We start from the raw sequence: 22,276 nt of genomic DNA, 5'->3' as shown, positions 1-22,276 counted from the left end.
ATGAATGAAAATGCACATCACGTGAGACAGAGAGAAACATTCCAACCTCTGCTGGAGAAAAGTGGTAACTTTTTTTGAATCCAGTTTATAAACTAAAGCTGCGTTTCCACCAAGCAGTCCAGTTCAGTTCGGTACGGTTTGGCATGGTTTGGTACAGCTAAGCCTGATCTCGTTTGTGTTTTCGCAGCAAACTGTGCCCTCTTGTGGTAAGCGGCATGTAAGCCCGATGCTGAACGCCGCATCTGTTAAATGATAGCGTGACACCGTAGCAGCAGACACAGTGTACCCCGCTAATAAATCCAACGAAGAAGAAAAATGTGACACATTAAACAAAGAGCATAGATGGAGGACATACAGCATTTTGTCCTCTCTGTGACTGGCACGTAGCTCTTTGATACAAAGTTCAATCAAGCTTTGTTTCAGAGAAGTCTGTGTGCCAACAAGAGAAATGCAGCCGCTGTCACAGAGTAAGTGACGATTCTACCGACCAATCAATGGTCTGCAGTGTTGTAGCTCCACCTTCGGATCGGTTCAGTCTGGCACCCATATGAAAGGGTCTGAAAAAGTGGGACCGCTCATCTCGGTTATTTTGATATCTGTCCTGGGACAAGTCAGTGGAAACACCACAAAATGCGCGCCATAATGAGACGAACTGAACCAGTCTGCTTGGTGGAAACACAGCTAAAGACTGAAATGAAAAATTTGAATTAATTAACTTTTTTTTTTTTGATATTGTCAAACAAAAAATCCCTCTATATCGTATTTCAATTTTTTTCTCCCACTCCTACTAACCACGATAATACACTATCATCCAGCCCATGTTCAATTCCTATTTATTTATTAATTTAGGTTCAATTTTATTATCTTGTTTTCTGAAGATTATCTGTTTTTTGTACTGAACACTTTTTCACTTTGTTCTTCATGTCTTGTCTTGTGCTGAGGTCATTGTCAAAAGCAGGAAAAATATTAATTGCAAATCAAATATACAGAGTGATGTACGAAGTAAACTTGAACCTTAAACCTGGTGTGCTGTTTGACCTGACAGTGAAATTAAACGCTCTGACCACCTGTTGGTCTGGCATGCTTGTGGAGGCCTTTCACCCATTTGTTGTGCTTCAGTTTTAATCTCTATTCTGGAAATATAGCAAATCACAGCAGCTGTTTCTCCTCCCTCCTCCATATTTTACTGACCTTTATCCCAGCGGCATTGTGTTTGCAGAGAAGAGAGAGCCCACAAATGGTCAGTTCCTCTTTGTTTCCCGAGCTAATCGTCTGCAGCGGCTCAGTAGCACTGTGATGAGTAGTGACAAAGCACTTGTGTGCGTCTCTCCTCTTTATTAGAGTCTGTCCAAGCGACAAACAACCGTGTGGAGCCAAAGTGATGCTATCGCAGCTGAAGCACAGACTTCTCATTTTCATTTAATTAAGACAGGACCCAGGTTGTCTGGAACATGGTGATTTGTTGTGATATGCAAACACAGCCACCGGGCTTTAATATCACCGCGGCCTGGAAGTCTACCACACACACACACACACAGGGAAAAACACACACACTCTATTTGCAAATGAGAAAACTTTCAAAGTTCAAGGCACAACATTTTGTCAGCGAGGAGTCTGTGGAGGATGTGCGGGGGTCTTAGGAAGGAAGCATGCTGCTAATCTCACTTAAGAAGAATTCCTCATCTCCTTGTTTATGAACATGTGGATGAATAATGCGGTGTGAAATGTCAAGCTCTCGGCTTCAATGGCTGTCTTTAAAACAGGGCTGGAAGCAAGCTGTGAGTGGGAGACAGATTTACAGCTCCATGTTTGCACAGTTTGGTTTGGTAAATCTAGCAAATTCCCCATTTAATGAGGAGTTTAATTGCTTGTTGATCCCTGAGTCTTAAAATCTCATTTTTATTAAAATGTGGATTCAAAAACAAAAAGTTGCTTTGGTGGAAGAAAGCTACTTGATTTTAATTGAGAAAAGTTTCTAATTTTTTATAACAGATTCATGACTGGTCTCAGTCACCTGCTTGTTCATTGGGTGAACAGAGGAGGAGAGCTCTGTCGCCCTTTGGCTTCATTTTCTTCACACTGTTCCCGCCTTTCAAAAAAAGATGTTTTGTGTGATAAAGATAATGTCTGTCATCACTGAGTTTTAAAGGCCACATAAGGTGTTGCTGAAGTTAATCAGAGAAACCGTATTTGAGGATGTGTAAGTAATAAGCAGATACATAGCATGCATTGTTTGAGGCTCAGGTTTTCTACTCGTACTGGAAGAACAAGCACGCACACATGAAGAGGATGATTATTTTTAAGCATCAACGCCTTCACCCTGGGAGTCTCCAGAGATTTCAGGTTATTTGGTGTTGATCAGTGATTTAAAGCCTTTTCCATCCAACCTCCATGACACTCTCTGTTTGATCCCGGTTTATTTTTGTGCAGCATCACTTTTTTTTCCCCACAGTCCTCAGGGTTGAAAGTGGCAGGAATAAAGCTGAGATTCTGTCAATTTGCTTCTTTCATTGTCTGTTTTTTGTTGTTTGTTTTTTGTGACAGTACACAACTTTTTCAGGGTTTTGTTGTCTCTTTCCCTGGGCATTTAAAAACATTAGTCAGCCATCAAATTGAAGTTGAGTGTGTAATTCTTCATTAAACAGTAAAATTTCTACTTTCAACATTTGATATGTTCATGCAAAATGTTAAATCTCTTCCAATGAACATTTAACTCCTGGCTTTTTGGGACTGGAGATTTAAGATTAAATTGAAAAATCCTGTTTAAAGGTCTCATATTCTGCTCCTTTTCTGCAGTTTAATATGGATCATTGATGTCTTCATGAAATTGTAGTAACATTTTTTAGTTCAAAAAGCCAATAAATCAAGCAAAGCAGCATTGTTTCCAGGCTCTCATAGCCCCTCTGTTCAGAACGCTCTGATTTAGTGGGCGTGACCTTCATATGTAAATGAGCCACTGCTGATACCGCCTGCTTTTCCACGTCACTGAGAGCAGCACCACAAGCTCCGAGTGCCCAATGTTTAGAAAACAGCGAAGCTCATTTACCGTCACATTACAGGCTAAAACAACAGGCTAGCCGCAGCAAAAGTTAGCATCCTGAAGCTAACACAGAGACAGGGGGACACTGAGGAAAAGTTCTTACATCTACTCCACAACACACAGCATTTAAGGAAGGGGGTTGGGGGCTATCTGCTCCGATGGACCAATCAGGTCAGACTTGATTCTGATTGTTCAAAAAAGGGAATCACTGACGTCGGCAAATCCCCAAAATCCAAACAGCTCGTTTTAGGTCAGGATTTTACATTTACAAGCACTACTAAGTACAGGTTTTGTCATTAAATATCACATTTTGTGGGCTGGGAGGAAAGCCAAAGACCCACTAATTTCACTAAAAGACTTAATAAAGTGATTTTTGCACAATATGGGACCTTTAAAATCTTTCGTGGAAAAGAGCACAGAGCTATTTTCACTCTTCCTCTGACATTAGCAGAAAGATATAACAGTGATGCTTTTTCATCTTTCTTTCCTTCTCTTCCCACGCTCTACAGACCTCAAATAAGCCCCGCTGTTATTAATGCCTAATGCTACAAAGGATAACAGCACAGGAGGAGCTGCTGGCTCACTGTAAACATTAACGGGACTGTAGACACAGATCCTGAAGGATGGATGTCAGAGCCATTTACCACATCCTCGACTCAGCAACCCGTCTCCAACTTTCATCCAGAGCTGAAGTCAGACTGAGTCTCCTCTCAGACACAGACAGAGGCTGGAGCGTTTCATTCAGCATTAATGACCACAGGACCAAATACTCAGCCTGGACTCATTAATTTAAGTCCTTTAATGTCTGCTCGATGCAAAAACTCTCAGTGCATCTTTTCCACATCAAAAGTATTAGTTTTCATGTTAAACGCAGACTACTTTGAAATATCTTCCTTTGCTTCACAGGCTGCAGGTTCAAGAAGCTCAAACATCTAAGAATCTTTAAATGTCCTGAGAAGTGAATGAAGATTTTCATAAGAAATTCAGCATGTTTTTCTGGCTCAACTTTCGAAAAAAAAACACGTTTGATCTGCAGCTGTGTGCTTCTGAACAGCCAGCTACCAGCTTAAGATAAAACAAGACGACTCTAGTGCTTTCATCAGATAATACAGGTTAAACTGAATATTTTAATCAATATAAGGTCCAAACATTATCCTGCTCTACTAGAATAAATCTCATTAAACATCAGCATTTCTTTTTACAATAAAGCCCAAATATTAGCGCTTCTTGTTGTTATCCTCAACAGATTCAGAAAACAACAGCAGCACATGAACGCTGTAAAACTGAAAACTTGCAAACTACTTCAAAGTAGTTACCTCGACTACCTATTATGTTTGTTGTGTAAGTTGGTTTATTTCATAAGTTAAGTTGGCAGAACTTCAAACAATTGATTTGAGGCTACAACTAAAATCTTTGTGTATGCTTCAGAAAAGAATTGGATTTCCAACTGAAATCTACAGGAGTCTTCATCTTCATCTTTAGTTTCCCACATGTGCCACCATCTCTCCTGTTTTCATGTCCTGAGTGTATTTCATTGCCATAAAGATAAATATTTTTGGTCAGTTGATGAGTTGGTGGGTTGTGAATTGGTCGGGCAGCTTTGGCTCAGTGGTAGAGTCAGTGTCCCACGATCAGTAGATCATGGTTTAAATTCAGCTCCTGCAGTCACATGACAAACTTGGTCAGTTAGGTGGAGATGAGTATGAAACATGTAAAGCCTTGTTTCTACCAAGCAGTCAGATTTGGTTCAGTTCAGTATGGTTTGGTACAGTTTGGTACATTTAAGCCTGATCCCGTTTGCATTTCCACAGCAAACTGTGCCCTCTCATGGTAGGCGGCGTGTAAGCCGGATGCCGAAAGAGGCAGCTGTTAAACAATAGTGTGACGCCGTAATAGCGCGACACAGGGTACCCCGCTATTATATCAAACAAAGAGCACAGATGGAAGACATGCAGCATTTCGTCCTTTCTGTGATTGGCATGTAGCTCTTTGATACAAAGTGTAATCAAGCTTCGTTTCAGACAAGTCTGTGTGCCGCGAAGAGAAATGCAGCGGCTGTCATTGGGTAAGTGACGATTCTTCCAACCAATCAATAGTCTGCGGTGTTGTTGCTCCACCTTCCGAGCGCGGATTGGTTCAGTCTGGCACCCATATGAAAGGGTCCCAAAAAGTGGGACGGCTCATCTTGGTTGTTTGGGGATCTGTACCGGGATAAATCAGGGGAAACGCCACAAAAATGCGGTGATACCCAGAGAAACTGAACCGGTCTGCTTGGTGGAAACACAGCTTAACACTAATGGTCCCCTACTGGGACAGTAAAAAGAACTGTTAAGTTATTTCCTGAACAAAAAACAAGTCTATACAAAGTTTACTTTTCAGAATTCTTGGTATGTAGATTTCAGAACTTTATGTTATATTAAATGTGAAGAATAAGTTGTGTCAACAAAAACTTGTTTGTACGTTCAAATGCAAGATTTTTAGTTCCCCTCAAAACCAAGGGGCAACATCTGGTTTGGAAAAATGAAGCCTGTGTGAAAGTGCTAAAAGCTGCTGTTCATTGAGGATTTGCTTAAGGCTGGCTACAGAAAATAAGTGTGTCACGCACACACTCAGCCAAGAAAAAAACAGACTTTGACAACATTAAAAAGCATATTCACAGCCTGGTTCAAAAAACTGTTTGGGTCTGAAACGCTAATTTCTCTTTCTACACACACTGTACAGGAGCTGAATTTTTTTCTAACTCCACGGTTTACAAGATATCTGGATCGTTTGATTGTCCAATCAGAGATGCAGCTCAGCTCATGTGACTGACGGGTGCCCTAAAGCTGATAGAAAGGAAGCTCAAAGCCTGCGCCATACGCTATGTGGCTGCGTCTGCAGACTGGCTTCATCTCACTGTTCCAGGAACAGATGGGTGACGTCATGGAGAGTACCTCCATGTTTTATACAGTCAATGCTCAAAACTCAAAAAGCCTGTGCCAACAGTTGCCTTGAAATTTTTATCTTTTTAGATTTTAGAGTTCAAGGTCCTCTGGTTCATCCTTTTCATGTAAAGCATAAACAGATGTCATCACAGTGAAACTGCTCCTACATGTATCTTGTTAAACTCAAAATCCAGGTTATTGAAAACAGTAGAAACCTGTTTTTTTTTCTCAAATGAAGTGAGCTTCTCTTTGATTTAAAGCATCTATAGAGGAAAACAGATGCTGAAAAAGAAGTTCTGATAGTCTTGTCATTATTCTGCTAGCGAGGCTGCTTTTACACTTCCATCCAGGGCACTTCAGAGTTAGAGAGTGTTTCAAGTGGCAAAAAGTAATTTATTTGCACAAATTATCAAACTACTGTATTGTTCGGTCCATTCAAAGAAAAGAAAAAGATGTCGGAGCCCTGTGGAGTAATTGAGGCATTTTTTCTGGCAGCCTTGCAGTTGAACTCTCTGTACTAACCTCAGCCTGCTGCCTGTAGAGCACAGATGTTCCTTATAGAGAGAACATTTATGATGAAGTACTCAGTCTAAATTAATCATGCTGATACTCAAAATGATCCCTGCTGGCCTGGAGCACTCCTTGTAATGTTAGGGCTAATCATTAGCACAGAGATTTAGCGTACAGTCAACATCTAGTGCTGATGTTGATGTGTTTATCATTTACTCCTCAAACACTGAAAACACAGGAAAGATTTATTCCTGGCGTTTGCTTAAAGGAAGGTGTAGGAATTCTGTTACTTGTTGGTAAATACATATTCAAACTGGGCTCCTCCTTGGCTCAGTGGCAGCTGCAGCACACACCCACAGCCCCCTACCATGACTACGTGAACACACTCACTAGCCCAGAAACCATCTGCAACATTGAGAGACTCAAGAGCCATGCACCTGACTTGAAATGTTAGCAGGAGTTAACCACTGGGTTATTTGACACAAATCTGCTCAGTAGAAAGCCAACTCGCAACACTCTTCGTCCCAAGCTGCACTCCAAGTGACCAAAAGTGAAAGTTGAGCCAAGCTTCACCCTTGTACTTTTTGCTTTGGTTGCGTTTTTCTTGCTCTGTGCTACGTCCACTATTGTACCTGCTGGGGATAGCTTCTTCCACTCCCTAATCAACACGCAAAGTCATGTTGTGATTGACAGATGTAACCATGCTTACTCTCCGTCATTCCCGAAACGTCCAGAAACAACCAAAACTTCAACATACAGGCTGAGGAGAGGGTTCAAGGCAGACACAGACACTGAAACACATGTACAGGGGCCCTTTTGAGATGACTGAGCAGGATTATTCCTGTAAAAGTTGACATTTTATTTCTTAGGAAAATCCTGTAGATTGTACCTTTAGGTTGTAACTTTTTGAGTAAAAATTCAAAATATCAAGGGTAGGATTTTTTTGTTTGACAATATCAAAATCAGGATTCTTTGTTAAAAACATCTCTTTTTTTCCAATTCAAATTCTTCATTTCTGTCTTTGTTTATGAGCTGGATTGGAGAAAAGTTACCACTTTCCTGTATAGGGTAAAATGCTTCTCTCTGACTCACGTGAGTTGCATTTTATGGGAAAATATGGCTCCTGATAAAGTCTGTAGACATTATCATCATTTAACTTTTTCACATGGTCTGGCGTTAAAAAAGCTAACTATGAATTGCAAAAATTGTTAGTATCGAAGAATCGCAATTTAAATCGAACTCCAAATATATAATAAAGTCGCGAGGAAAGCATATCGTCCTAGCCCTACAAAACATAGATAAAGTTGATATCTATGGTTGGCAGAGGACTTTGATATACTTTTATAGTGCAGTCAAATCCTGCACTGTCTGATACACCAAACGATCTGACTAGTTCTCCCTGATCTTTACCCTGATCTTTAAAGATGAGGTATTGTGCTTGTTTTTAGGCGTTGTACTGTCTCTCTGGTGCCTAATGGTAGCTTTAGATGATTGACAGCTCAAATAATACAGAAGAAGAGTAACTTCTGTAGTTTTAAACCCAGATTCTTTTCCTCGTTTTTGTTGCTGCATGACAAAACACACACCAGAGTGATGAAGACAAGGATTGCCCTCTGGGTTTGTTTGTCTTCTGACGATAACTTTGATCATGCATCCTTTGTGCGAGACCTCAAATTCATAGAATCATTGCCCTAAATGTAAAATGTGTGGTGTTAGTGCGCTTTAGTGTGTAAAGCCTGCACTGGCCAATCCTGAAGGCTGACTGATATCATCATGAATCTCTCCTCCTAATCTTTTCTTCCCCCACAGTAACCATGATACCCGCTCCCTCGGTCCCTCACCGGTCCTTCCCCGTCTCCTTCTTGAAGAGCTCGTCAAACTGCAGCATCTTCTGCAGGGAGATGATGTAGACCCGCAGTTTGGGCAGCACCTGGTTCATCAGCCTCAGGTTGTTGTAGACCAGGCCTTTCCCGTCCCGCCTCATGTACATGCTGGGGCCCCAGAAGATGAACACGGCATCCTGGCTGGCATTGAGCAGCTCGTGGCGGCTCCTCAGGACCCTCTGCATGCTGGAGTGAGCGATGACGCGCAGTGAGGTGCGGTTGCCCACATCCCGGGCGTAGCCTCTGGCAGTGGGGGCGTCGTTCATGCGGATGACGCACTCGGCCTGGTCGATCTCCTTACCCCGCCCCCCTCCGATGAGGTGGCCTGAGCTGGTCACCAGGGAGCAGGTCTTACAGTGCATCCTGAGAGGCTGAGGGGACAGAAACAGAGGAAAACATGAAGCAAACACAGAAACTAACAAACACCCTCATGCAAATATGTTTAGTGCATGAAAATATTTGGCTTTCTTGTCCCTCATGGAAGCACCAGCAGCACTGCCAGCAAATTTTAATGTACAATATTTGCTTGGGACTCCACATCCTCTTTATTTTCCAGGAGTTAAAAAAGCCCTGGAAGTTCTGTTAAGCCCTGTTTGTACAGAAATATGCAAAGCAGACAGAAAATGCACACCTAGGGGAACTCTGGTAAAAGCTTCACTGTGTGTTTGAGGCAGGAAAAGCTTTGTTGATAAATGGGGAGTGACGGAGCCTCCTGGGGATGTGTAGCTTGTCATTTTGCTTTGTGATTGGTGGAAACCTCAGGGTCTTACAGCAGATTCACCTTAAATCTTCCTTCTGCTCGCACACAACACAGGAAAGTGTGTTTACTTCAAAACAACAGCTGTGGTGCATGAATTCACACTGGTTTACTATTTAATATGAAGCTACAAAGCACCGAGCTTAATGTGCTTATCGTATATTTTATGTAGGAGGCTCTGGACAATGTAAATATTCACACAACAATCATGATACATGTGGGGATTAGACGCATAGATTGTTATTCCAGTAAATAAATGGTTCATCAGATGAGGATAAAACTGAGCAGATGAGCCATGCACATGTACACACTAACAAACATATTTTATTTTTCCTGTCCTTAAACATTTCTTCTTGACTTTGATCTCTTGACTTCTTCTTGAATGTGTTCTTTTTTTCTAATGCTAATGTTCTTTTTCTGGTTTTGAACCTTTGTTATTAAAATCTCAAAATACCAGTGAAATGATAAAAACAGAACAAATATAAAAAAAGAAAAAACTGCTGCAGCCAACTAAGCGACTTAATAGAAAATCCATTTTCCACTTCATCTACCAAACAGAGAAAATAAAGAGTTTCTGAAACACGACAAACACAGAAAAAAATCTGCAAGCTCAAACATACTGGTTGACTCATCAAAATAAGATTTAAAACATAAAAATGTCTAATTTTAGATTCTCATTTCTTTAATCTGCCAGGTCGTTTTTTGGTCCCTAACATAATTTCTGTGGTGTTTTTCTCATTCGCCCTGAAAAGTCTGTGTGTACAGCTCATCTGTTAAAGCAGTCTGAAGTCAGTTAGCAAGCAGAAGGAGGAGGTTTCCATTTTCCTTTGATAAAGCATTTTGTTTCTCACGGCTCATACTGGAGCAGGAGGAGCAGAAACATGTTTTCTGGATTTGCTAAAAATAATTTTAAAAAAAGAATACTATTTATTTTGGACACCTGAGCACACATCATGACACTGAGGCTGTGACTGAAGTACTAAACCAGTTTGGTTAAATATGGGAGGTGACTCTTACCAAAGCGTGCGTTTCTTTTGGGAGAAAATGATGGAGATCAGGACCCGTATTCACAAAGCTTCTTAGAGTCCTCTCAGAGAGCTCCTAACTTAGCCTTAAAATTCTCAGCACAGTGACTTGGCTCAAAAGTGACTCAGGAAGCTTCTGAGAGCGGCTCTGACCAAGGAAGAGACAGAAACTTATATCTTAGAGAGGAGGTGTGGTTAACCCAGTTCCTGGGTATGACGCAGTCATCTAAAAGCTGTTAATTGGTTGGTACAAAAAAGGAAAAAGACAAGGAAAAAAAAAGCCCCATGCCCCTTGTAATTAATGGACAATAGAATCAACCATTTTAAGTCATTTTAACACTCAATGTGTTTGATTTTAATGGTGGACACAGACTCAGCTGTCAGCATTTCCTGTAATCGCTGGTGTCCTTATAAAAAGCTTTTTGATTTAGCAAAACAACCAAAACAATGAATGAAACAGATAAAAAAGAACTGTACAGTGTCTACCACGTGTGGAGGAGAATATAAAACTATTTAAAGGGGAACTGAGTCCTGAGATCACGGCACAAGGGAGGAGGCAGACTTGGGAGCACATTTCCTAACAAATCAATGCGTTGTTCCCTCCCTTTGCGTGCACATTGCGCATGAAAAGTTTGGTATGTGCTGATGTCCCGAGAGATAGCAGAGATCACAGCACAAAGCAAAGTTGCTCTCATACAGTGTTGTAGGCTAACAGTGAGGCTTTGGCTGCTGACATCACTTTCTTTAATTTGAATAATCCTAACAATGCCATAGAATATTATTTGCTCATTTACTGGACTGTTTAGAGGTGGATCAGAAGCTTAACAGCTGTATCAGGTGGCAGACCACACACCACACCAGTATCACCAGCTACTCTTAGGCTTCTTAAAAGTCCTCCTCGTTCCTCCCAATGTGTAAAGAGTGGACAGCGTGGCTCTGCCATTTACCATTATACAGTTTTGAAGCCAAATTAACCCTTTCACAAGTGCAGCCATTGAAGCAGTTGTGCAGCCAGATATTCTGAGGGATTCTGGGAGAATCTAAGTGGAGCGTAGTGACGAACAAAAATATATATATTTTTTTGAGAGTCTTATCACTTCTTGACTCTACCTCCCAACATATTTTACAATCATTACAAAAAATACACAAGAATGGCAGCTGCCAATCATCATTAAACGTGACGTTAAACCTTGTTTTTAACCTCTTATAACTAATGAATACGAAAGAAGAGGACTTGAATAGCAGGCAGCTGAATGATATCTTTAAATCACCACAACATTTGGACGTGAGAAACATTTCTACCAGGTTTATTAATTTTTCAAAGTTTGACCACAGCCCATCTGGAATGGCTGGGAAGATGGATTTTTTTACCTATACTGCAGCCAGCCACCAGGGGAAGCAGTTTTTGTGGCCACCTCTCTTCAAGCCGAGTAAGATGACGTCCATTTTTTTTACAGTCTATGCTTCACCTTAGGAACTCTCTTAAGGCCTAAGACACCTCATGAAAAACTTTTGTCTTTTATCTAAATTCTAAAAATGTCTTAGAATTTGAGGAATTCTAAGATTTCCTAAAAATGATGCCACTTTGAGCTACGTTCAGCTTCATGTCGCTTTGTAAAAATGGGCCCAGATTTTCTTTGAAAACTACATTTTCTTTCTCTTTTTTGATGTTATGATAATCTAATTTCAAAATGTGGATTATGAACAGGTTAATATATAAAAGTGAGACTATTTCATCACGCTGCATCCTGCTCACTAAAATCAACACCAAACGGGAATCGCTACAAGAGCTCAGAAAGACTGACTTCATTCAAAGACAAAACTCCTCATGATGCCAACAGCCGTACATCATTCCCTTTCTTCTTGTTGAAGTCACAGTTTGAGCCACACAGGTTGGTGATCATGCTGTTTCTCTTCCTCCTCGGCTGCTCATCTGAGGCTGTGCCCGCACATAAATCATTAACATAGACCTATTTGTGTATGTTCGGCTGCTCTACATGCCGCCTTTGTGTTTAAGGCCGCCACATATCTACTTTGCACGTGTTCATGCAAATGCGTCAGCCTGCACCCACATACTGTACACACGCTTGCACACATTTTAAATCAATGATATGCAAACCAGTCCTGCAGAGGCCTCTAATGTGCCCTGAAATATCTCCCCTGCAGAAGTATGCTGCTTATTTACATTCTCATAGCCGTGACGAATTTACATTTTCACAGCATTAACAGGAACAAATGATTATGGCTGGGTGTGCGTATGTGGTGTGTCTGTATATGTGTGTGTGTGAGGGAGCTGTGTTATCATCATGCTCATCTACTGACTTTGACGCAGTGGAAGATTACCGGCAGAACAGACTCATCTGGTTAATGAGACCTAAAGGAGGCCGAGACAGAGGAAAAGAAAAAAGATGGAGAAGAAAGAAACAAGTGGTCTTCAGAAGGAAAAGAGGAAAACACTGAGAGGGAGAGAAAAAGAGATATATGGTGACAGTCAGAGCCACCCTGGTGCCAGTGTTTGATGAAATGTGGAGCTAATGAGGTCCAGGCGGTCTCCGCCGTCCTCACCAGCAGCAGCAGTGATGGCGGCAGCATCCATCCCTTCCTCCCGTCTGCTCCTCCCCCAGCTGCCGACCTGCTCCCACCTGGCAGCGTCTTGACAGCCCATCCTGCTGTAGAGCCGCAGCACCAGTGGAGCAGGTCAAAAATCCCATTTTCACCCAGAAGGCTTTTAAGTGGCTCCACAGACTCTATTCTCTCTTCCTCTGTCTCACCGAGAATTTAAGTGGGCCTCGCTGGCCACAATTGGTCTCTTCAGGGAGCTTGGTCAGGCTATTACCCAGAAATAGGCTGGATGGTCGGGACAAGGTTCTCCATTTCAGCCGGAATTACGTGACCAATTCAATATGGTGGACTGGGTAGAGGCGATGGAGTTGGGTAACCTGCAGTTTATCAACCCACAGGCTGTGAGCATCACCCTCCCTCTACTGTGCAAAATTTCATTCAGATTGAACGTGTCCTGGACAGAGTCGGAGTGAAACTGTGCTCCACTTAATGATTCATGTTTCAAATGGTTCATAATTTAGAACACATTTATCATTTATGGATTTTGAAATCGCTGCCTTTGTTCTTTCCTGCTCAGCAAAACACCTTTGATCATAATTAAAAGATTTACTACGTCTAAACTGGAGCTGTTGAGGATCCTTCAGAGTGTTTTTATCAGTGTCCTGCTGCATCACCTGATCAAAGCTGCAATCAGTGATGGAAACAAGTGGATATCAATAATGTATTCGGAATATAATGAAGGCTATTTTTGTGTGATTGGAGGCATAAAAATAGATAAAGGAAGAAAAGATACAGAATTTTCAGGAATATTTTTGCGCTAAACAGGCACTTAATGTGTTTCTCTGCCGTGCCACTCGTAGCACCCACAAATCTGTGTTATGTTTGCTGATCGAATTCATTCAAAACAAATGCTTAACACACCCCTGAAAGTTTCTGACATGAACTTCCTGATCCGGCCACAAACAGCAGAGTCAACCTGTGCATGGTTTCAGAGCTGCTGTGCCTAAATATATTAATTTCTAACTGAAAGATAACATCTTTGGCCTCGGTGTATCCACTGATGTATGTTCAAAGACAATTATGAGGAAAAATCTAAATATTGGGAAATAATTAATTGAAAACATAAAATATTTTGTAATCAATCAAAAATATCGTAGACCTCTTGCAGTACCTCTATAGACCCCTAGAGGCCACCAGACCCCCTTTTTAAGACCTCTGCTCATAAATAAGTCCACATAAACAATAAATACATATTATTGACAGCTTTGACGATCAATACTTGACGTCTTCCACTGAGAAGCTATGCATGTTAAAAACTATTTATCATCTACTTAGACTCAACACATCAGGAAGTGATGACACTGACACAGAACACAGCACAGCAATCTGTAAAAATTAATAATTAAAACATGTTCAATAAAGGGAATGTTGATATCATCCTCAGCAGGAAATTGTCATGGCAGTTTGAATTAAGTTTTGTTCAGTTTTTAGTGCGTTGTTAAAGGAATTCACCCAAACTGAAGTCAAACAGCTGGTTCAGCCAGTGAATGTCTTCTGTTGGAGCACTTTCCTGTTTTTTCGGAGGTGACGTGTGATGAATCACTCTTAAAAGGTCTAAAAATATCACAACCTGCACTGTAGACTTTCCAAGAAGCTGCCGTCTGAAATCAGACAGGTGCACTGTAATAATCACAAAAGACAAATGAGACGTTACCAGACTCTTGTCATTCTTTACTAAAACTGCTGATTATTTTCTGGATAAGATTCTTGAAGTTAAGGCATTATTGAGTGAATATCTTAAATCAGAAGATAAGGGTTTGGGGATTGAGCGTCATACTTTACACTTTATATTACATGTGATTAAATGTAAAATTAGGTTAACTTGATCAGTTTAAGCGCACATCTGTTGGTATTAGAAACTATAATGGCAAGTCTTAGTAAAAAAAAGACTTTGTTCACGAGATTTTCTGAAAGAGAGAGGAGTAGCAGTGGCATTTTTGCAGCTATGAGCTCACATGTAACTCAATTACTGGTTCACACACGGACAAAGCCATTTCTCACTCCACAGCGAGTTTCCCAGCCTCAGGCCGATTAAGACTAACCTCGTCCCACTTGTGGCTCACACCAGGAGGCTGCTCCGATTTCATTAAAGTCATCCATCTGTAAAGAGTGTCCCAGTAAAAGTACAAAAACACCAACATGCAGACAGTCACATCTCTGCCTGCCCGAGCGACAGCCCCTCACACAGCGGGTGAGCCGCCTCCTCTGTTTCTACATTCTGTCTGCATCTGAACCCTCCTCTGCTCGTCCTTCACAGAGCTGAATGAACCGCCACCGCCTCTCTCAGCACTCGCCCTGCCCGACTTCCTGACCCGCGGAAAACATGGCTGTCAGAGCAGCCGGGATTAACCTTCAGAGGCGGAGGAAGGGATGAAAGGAGAGGCCAGACCACCTGGGAGGCCGTCTCCTTCAGAGGAGGGAGAGGGGGACGGGGCAGGCTGGACCAAAGAGAGACGGTTGTGTTCTAAGACAGTGATGATCCGTTTGCTGAATAAACATGACACTCAGCACTGAAAATGTGTCTGCTCGACGAAAAAGCAGTGAATCCCTGAAGATCAGACCAGGGGTATACAAGTTTATGAATCTGTTTCAGATCTGTCAGACATACTTTTGCTCCCACGGTCCCCCGGCTTCTCTAAAGTCCTTTCTACTGAAACAACCTGTTTAACTCTGACTTTTAAAATATTACAACCAACTGTAATTATATTTATCTTACAAGTATGATATCATGACATGTAACGGTTGTTGCTTCACAAAAGTTTACAGAGGAATATCTGCATCAACACAAACTGTGCTGGCTTCTATTTCCACAGTCCGCCCAGTAGTCTGCAAGCCCCTGTTAGATCTCATTAATAATGTATTCCTTAATGTAATGGTTTTGTTCTGTGAGGCATTAGTCACATACTTCAGCTGACCTGAAGATTCTCTCTGGCTGTCTTAAGCTCTCCCACAGGGTGCAGCTCTCTGCGCCCTGGAGGAAAACAGCTTCCTAAACCACTCTCTGCGGGTCAGCGCTCTCCAACGTGACTGGTCCTTTCTGCTCCCACCAGCATCGCTAAACAGTGGCACAGCTGACCGCAGACATGGCAGAAAATGTTTGTTCTTTGAAAAATGACTTTCTTCTTACACTGGGAGAAATAAAAGGCTAAATATGCTGTTTACAAATACAGCAGCAGGCAGGCGACCGGAGACGAGCTCGCGCTCAGGGTTTCTCCTGCTCCTGCTATGAGAAACAGAGATGTTAACTGGTTGTAGTGCGAGTGATGCCTTTTTGGCTAATGGCATGTTGTGATGCTAATGCTTTATTTTGCTTCCCGCCTCCTTTTTCAAACACTAGAACCAGACCCAGCATGGATTGAGACAGTTTTAACTGGTTTAAAACACTCCTCTGAAACACGAACAAACAAGGCTCCACATGGAAACGCTGTGACTGTGAGGCTCAGCTTATTCAGATCAACACCTTCTATTTCATTTCATTTAGATCACTCATGCAATATCTCTTTTACACTTATTATTGAATATTTGTCTGCCCCCTGGAGAGAAACTCAGCAGCAGTAAAATCTTATACCCACCTGCTCTCTGCTGTTATTGTTATTGTAAGTTAACTCTGTGTTAACTCTGTGTCATATTCGGTTTCATCATTGCTTTCTTTGCATGTTCTTATCTGTATCCTTGTCAGAGAAGACCAGTATCGCTGTAAACATCAGGGCAGATGTTTGCTCATGGTAGAGTCATTCTGGGGATTTTTTACAAAGAGCACAGTCTACATGTGCTCTTTTTGTGAAGTGTCACAGTGCAGCTTTAGATGACATTTGACGAACAATAACTGATGACTGATGTTTGCAAAGAGCAGACAGGATTTGATCTGTTACAGACACATAGGTTAATATTGTTTGGCTAAAAATGGTCTCTTTAATTGTCTGATTCGTTTATAATCTGGCACATGACCTCATCAGAGTTAAAAGGAATTAAAACAGAAAGATGATCAGACTCAGAGGCACCGAGTGCCAACAGGCAGGACAAACAAGTACTTGGGGCCCCTAGCCAGAAGGAGGCCCCAGAGAGCTGACCAACTTTAAATCACTACAATGAAGAGAGTGTGCAATGACACTGTCAGCCGTGTACAAAACCCTAAAGGGGCCCCATCCTCTCTGCTTGCAGCAAGTAGCTGCTGCGTCTTGAGTGAAAAAAACAAAAGAAAAAAAAAAACCAGAAGGGCCCAAAAAGACCTGTACCGCAGTTAAGGACACCTACAATCAGTTAGCAGGCTAAAAACAATAAACGCTAACTTGGACAATAATTTTTCCTCAGCTATCAAATGATAACTATGTCAGGCTAAACTTAACTGTCAAGATAACCAAGCAGTTTGGTTTAGATCAGTATGGTTTGGTATGGGTTAGATTGGTAAAGACTGATACTGTTTAGCAGCATGACAGTTTACTACAATTAAGAAAAACAACGCAACACAGTTAACAAAGAGCAAAGATGGAAGACATCCAGTGATTTGCCTTTTTTGTGACTGTCATGTGGCTCTTTGTCACAAAGCACAATAAAGCTTCGTTTCAGAACAGGCTGTGCTCTGCAAGGAGAAATACAGCAGCTATCGGGCGGCCAATCTTCCTTCTTACGACCAATCAATGGTCTGCAGTGTTGTAGCTCCACCTTCTGGGATCAGATGGGTTTAGTCAGGTACCCGATCGGAAGAGTCCCAAAAAGTGGGACGGCTTGTCTCATTGTTTTAGGAGATCTGTCCCGGGATTAGCAAGTGGAAATGCCACAAAATTTGTGCTGTACTGAGACCAACCAAACAGAACCGCTTGAATTACAGAATTTAAAGACAAGAAAGATCAGATGATATTGTACTAGGATACATGAATAGAAATTATTGTATGTTGTGTGCCAGTGGTGTTTAAATTTTCTTTAATCCATGTGTTCAGAAGGCTTTATGCTTCTTTAAACTTTATTTATCTAAATCATGTATTATGCTGAAAATGCAAGTGAGGGAAGGATGGAGCGAGCGATCGACAGGTGGATCAGTGCAGCGTCTGCAGTAATGTGGACTCTGCACAGGTCTGTCGTGGTGAAGAGGGAGCTGAGCTGGAAGGCAAAGCTCTCTGTTTACTGGTCCATCTTCGTTCCCACCCTCACCTATGGTCATGAGCTTTGGGTAGTGACCAAAAGAACAAGATCGCGGGTACAAGCGGCCAAAATGAGCTTCCTCCGTAGGGTGGCCGGGCTCTCCCTTAGAGGTAGGGTGAGAAGCTCGGCTATCTGGGAGGAGCTCGGCTATCAGGGCACGTCCCACAGGGAGGAGACCCTGGGGTGGACCCAGGACACGCAGGGGAGACGACGTCTCTCTGCTGGCCTGGGAATGTCTCGGGATCCCCCGAGAAGAGCTGGACAAAGAAGCTAGGGAGAGAAAAGTCTGGGCTTCCTTGCTTAGGCTGCTGCCCCTGCGATCCTACCCAGGACAAGCAGCAGAAGATGGATGGATGGATGTTGAGGGAAATGTAAACCTAATGTCTTAAAGCAGGCTTTAGCACATACTTAAATCTTTTTTTATTGGGACCATGTTTAATCATATTGTCTCTGATTTGACTAACTAAATAATCAAGAACACCAAGGATCTTCATGCATCCACTCCCCAAGCAGATGCGTTGGACAAAGACAATAATGTCCAAAATATTAGGAGAAAGTTCCCGCACACGGGCCAACTTCCAGAAAGAAGAACTTTATTGCGACTTTTGGGAACTTTCTTCTGCCTAACTAAATAATGAAATATGAGTACGTGGAAGAACAGTGTCCAAACACATTGAAAAGTTTCCTTAGTGGAATCTAACGCTGAAATAACAAACCAGTTTAAAATGGCATTATTAGATTTAGGTTAGATTTTTTTATTCTATAAGGCTGATTGACACCAGTGGGAATGATAAGACCTTATCTATCCATCAGCTTCCACAGGTGGTTCTTTCTTTTATCTCTTTTTCAGGATTTAATTTATTTTCAGAAATCTGAAGTAAAATCCACAAAGATCCAGGGTGCAGCCTTGTTTGAGACATCATGTATGAATCACATCCTTTGTTTTAATGAGTGGCATTTGAAGACCAAGCACATGAGAGTTTAATTAAAGATCAGGGAGGAATAAAAGCCATGGAGGACACATATAATCACCCACTATTACTTTGCTATTGTAGTTGAAAGAGATTGTGCAGTTCGCTCCAGCCTGAATGGCTTGGTAGTGATCGCACAGAGCCATGTGCTGCCTGTGGGTAACACAGGCAATAATTGGTGGTTAAAACTCACATGAGTCTTAAGGGGGCATGAAATCAGCTTTAATTCCTCACCCGACTCCCCCCCTCTCTCCCCGAACACAGCAAGACCCCTTGAGGAAAAGACATACTTACACTGCAGTGAACCATTACGCTTGATGTACGCCAAACCCTCTAAGAGTGGAGAAATGGCCTTGGAGCGCTGATATTGATTTTGTGAGGGTGAATGCAGCAGGAAGAATGGATCAAGAGAGGGGGGCTCTGCCAGGATGCTGGGGTCTTCACGGATGCACAAATAGAGAACATGTCCAGTAAGGTTGAGCATCCAGAGGCAACAATCAAGCGGCTCAGCAGGAAGCTGTCTGGCTGTCTTGTTTTGAGCAGAGATAGCACAACAGAACAGAACGGTCTCATCCCCCTCCAGCCTGACCTTTAGGCACGTCAGAGCTTTTGTTTTCTGTAACCTCCTCAGAGGGAAGGCTTCCACCCACAGGCAGAAATTAAAGGCTGCTTGAAGCAAAAAGATTTTGAAAGTTATTGAAGGAATGGGGAATTATGAGCCCAATATTCTTGCAAGTCTGTTTTGTTGTATGTCAGTCTGCTCATATGTAAGGGCTGCAACGATTAGTCGATTATAAAAATTCATTGACACACATTTTAAGTCAATGCGTCATATTATTATTTTTATTGATGTTGTCATATCGTTAAATGAAATACCAGGTGGTGAATGCTCATCCGTAACTTTAGTTCGCTGCATAAGGCGCCACAGATCACTAAGTTCATACATGAGGAATATCGATGTGGAAATATCTCAGCGCCCTGTCAACACTGTGCGCTGATGGAGGCTCTGCATCTCCGGCTTGGACAGCCTGACAGCTCCCAGAGTTTAGCGTCTGATAACGTGATTTAGAGTCTTCTTCGCTCTCTGTTTTAAAAAGTTTTTCAGGATCTGAGTCACAAACTAGTGTCAAAACTCCCCAAACTTTTTAAAAGTGAGGACATTTATCCCATAGAGCTCATTCATGCTCACACTGCACCAGTAAAACTTGGCGAGAAGGAGGGGCGGAGTGCGCATGAGCGAAGTAGCGTATGTAGAGAAACAAAACGAAACTGAATGTGTTCTCACGGAGAGCTGGGAGATAGTCAGGAAGGATCATAAAGAGAACAAAGCAAGCCGCAATAAGCAACTAAACATAAGAAAACAAGCCTAAAGTCACTACTCCCTAATTACCAAATTACCTGCTCACATGACACAGGGCTGACCAATCAGAGATGAGAACCTTAACTCTGGGTAGATGCAGTGAAAACGGAACAAACAGGTTAAATTTCAAAGGTCTGCACATTTTAAAAGCCAAATACAAATAAGTTTCAAACACAAAGTAATCGTGATGAATTGACTAATATTAATAATCAATAGATTAGTCGAAATCAAAAATAATCGTTAGGTGCAGCCCTACTCATCCTCCACGCCACATTAACAACTTGTTCTTGGACAACAGAGGGAGGACACAGTGAGTTTTCATTTGGAAAGTAACCACAAAACAAGTACAAGGCCACAACAGTACAACGGTAATCCCCCTGTTTGCCTTTAAGGCAGCAGAGGTTTGCATTAGCTCACCTGTATGTGACCCGACAGTATGCGGGTTCATTAACCGTGCTGCATGTGAGGGTGGAGGGATCCACTTTGTGTAATTACTTAGCATGAGGATAAACTGTGCCTTCCCTGTATTTACATCAAACACACACTGTGACTGAATCACACTCAGCGTGTGCACAGAAGCAGGCTGTTAGCTGTGTGTTACTCCAATAAGCCCTTTCCTTAATTTGACTCGTGTTATCGTCTCCCAGACGGACTCCACGGGCGTCCAAGACTCTGAGAAGAAAGTCTCAGCTCATGCTGACCAGTCAACTGTCTATGCAGCAAAACACTTTTTATTAGAAGAGAAAATACAGCTCCATGTTACACCAGGTGCACAGCTGCATGAAGTTTCACACAGAGTTTTCTACGACATAGTTTTGCTCGTCACATGCTCAGATCTGTGTGATTCGAGATGTGATATTAGGGGCACTCGCATCAAAAAAAACATCATTTGCATCTAACAAGTTTTATTTCTCATGGCTCTATCGTGGGAGCTCCCTGTCCTTCCTTGTGTCCATGTGAAATGGCACAGCTTCAGGTGGGGTGAGCACACCTTTCCTTTTTTCTTAACATGACATGAAAAGCAAAGGCAGGGAGAGCAGCAGCAAAGATCCACAGAGTACAGAACAGAGAGGTAATACATATACACTTTGTATACACTGGTAAATCGGACACAGCATAAAGGAGGAGCAGGGGAAGGAGGCTGAAGCAGTTTACACCGAACGCCCATTTTGCTATTGACCGATCATATGTGTAGATGTTATCAGCTGGCGTTGAGAGCAGCTGATGTACTCAGGACCAAGCAGGACTTCTCGCCCTGCCTGAACTAACACCACGCTCAGTGTGTGCTCGAGGGCTCTGTTTGTGCATCGGGGCAACAGCAAATAAATTTCCCAATGACAAACAACAGCCTGCATAATTCAGATAACTCAGTGTGATACACCAACCGAGCCGGGGCTCACAATGAGCTGACACTTGTCAATTCTCTTCTAAAAGGACACGTCTCCTGACACCTTTCACAACTTCAGGCATTAAGCGATCAGTGTGGTGATGAGGACTCACACTTACAGCAAACACCAGCTTCTTTTCACGCTTTGACTCACTGGATTTTAAATAGCAATGCACCAGATAAGGGGGCTCCTCAAAAATTTAAGCCGCACCTATGATTAAGACACTCATAATATTGATCCAAATATAAGACAAGTTTTTTTTTGTTGAAAACAATGTGGAAAAAGTGAAGTCGTCTTCTAATCAGGGTTTAACCATTGACACATGTTGATAGTTGTCTAGGGTTGCTACACAGCAGAGAGCACCAACTTTTTTGCAAAGCCAGTGACCTAAAGGTGGCTGCGGGGATCCGTCAATCACAGCAGAGACTCAGTGACAAAAGATAAAAAATGGAGAGGAGGACCAAAAGTTGGGCAAGTTAACAGACAACTGAGGCAGTTATGATGCTAATTTTAAGATAATAATGATCAATGCAGCAGAGACGCTGAACAACTTTCAGGCAGCCAAAACTTATGGTGGTACAGAGGGTAATGTTCAAAGATTGCAAGTACAAAATAGACAGTCTGAAAAGTGCAAACTGTAAAATAAAAGTTTATCGT

At 42.1% G+C, this 22,276-nt stretch overlaps 1 protein-coding gene across 1 annotated transcript in view; it reads right to left on the bottom strand.

Moving 5' to 3' along the window:
• st6galnac5a (ST6 (alpha-N-acetyl-neuraminyl-2,3-beta-galactosyl-1,3)-N-acetylgalactosaminide alpha-2,6-sialyltransferase 5a) overlaps window positions 1–22,276 on the bottom strand; it is a 104,134-nt gene that overhangs the window by 19,784 nt on the left and 62,074 nt on the right. Inside the window, exon 5 of the mRNA XM_074689318.1 lies at window positions 8,316–8,728. Within this exon, the coding sequence (XP_074545419.1) occupies window positions 8,316–8,728 (413 nt within the window). The remainder of the gene's footprint in view (window positions 1–8,315; window positions 8,729–22,276) is intronic.

The sequence above is a fragment of the Halichoeres trimaculatus genome, unplaced genomic scaffold, assembly GCF_033239565.1.
Source record: "Halichoeres trimaculatus isolate MK-OKI-2021-1 unplaced genomic scaffold, fHalTri1.1 fHalTri1_scaffold_15, whole genome shotgun sequence".
Classification (NCBI taxonomy): domain Eukaryota; kingdom Metazoa; phylum Chordata; class Actinopteri; order Labriformes; family Labridae; genus Halichoeres; species Halichoeres trimaculatus.
The sequence above is the reverse complement of the archived record's forward strand: the minus strand, read 5'-3'. Positions and strand labels throughout refer to the sequence as shown.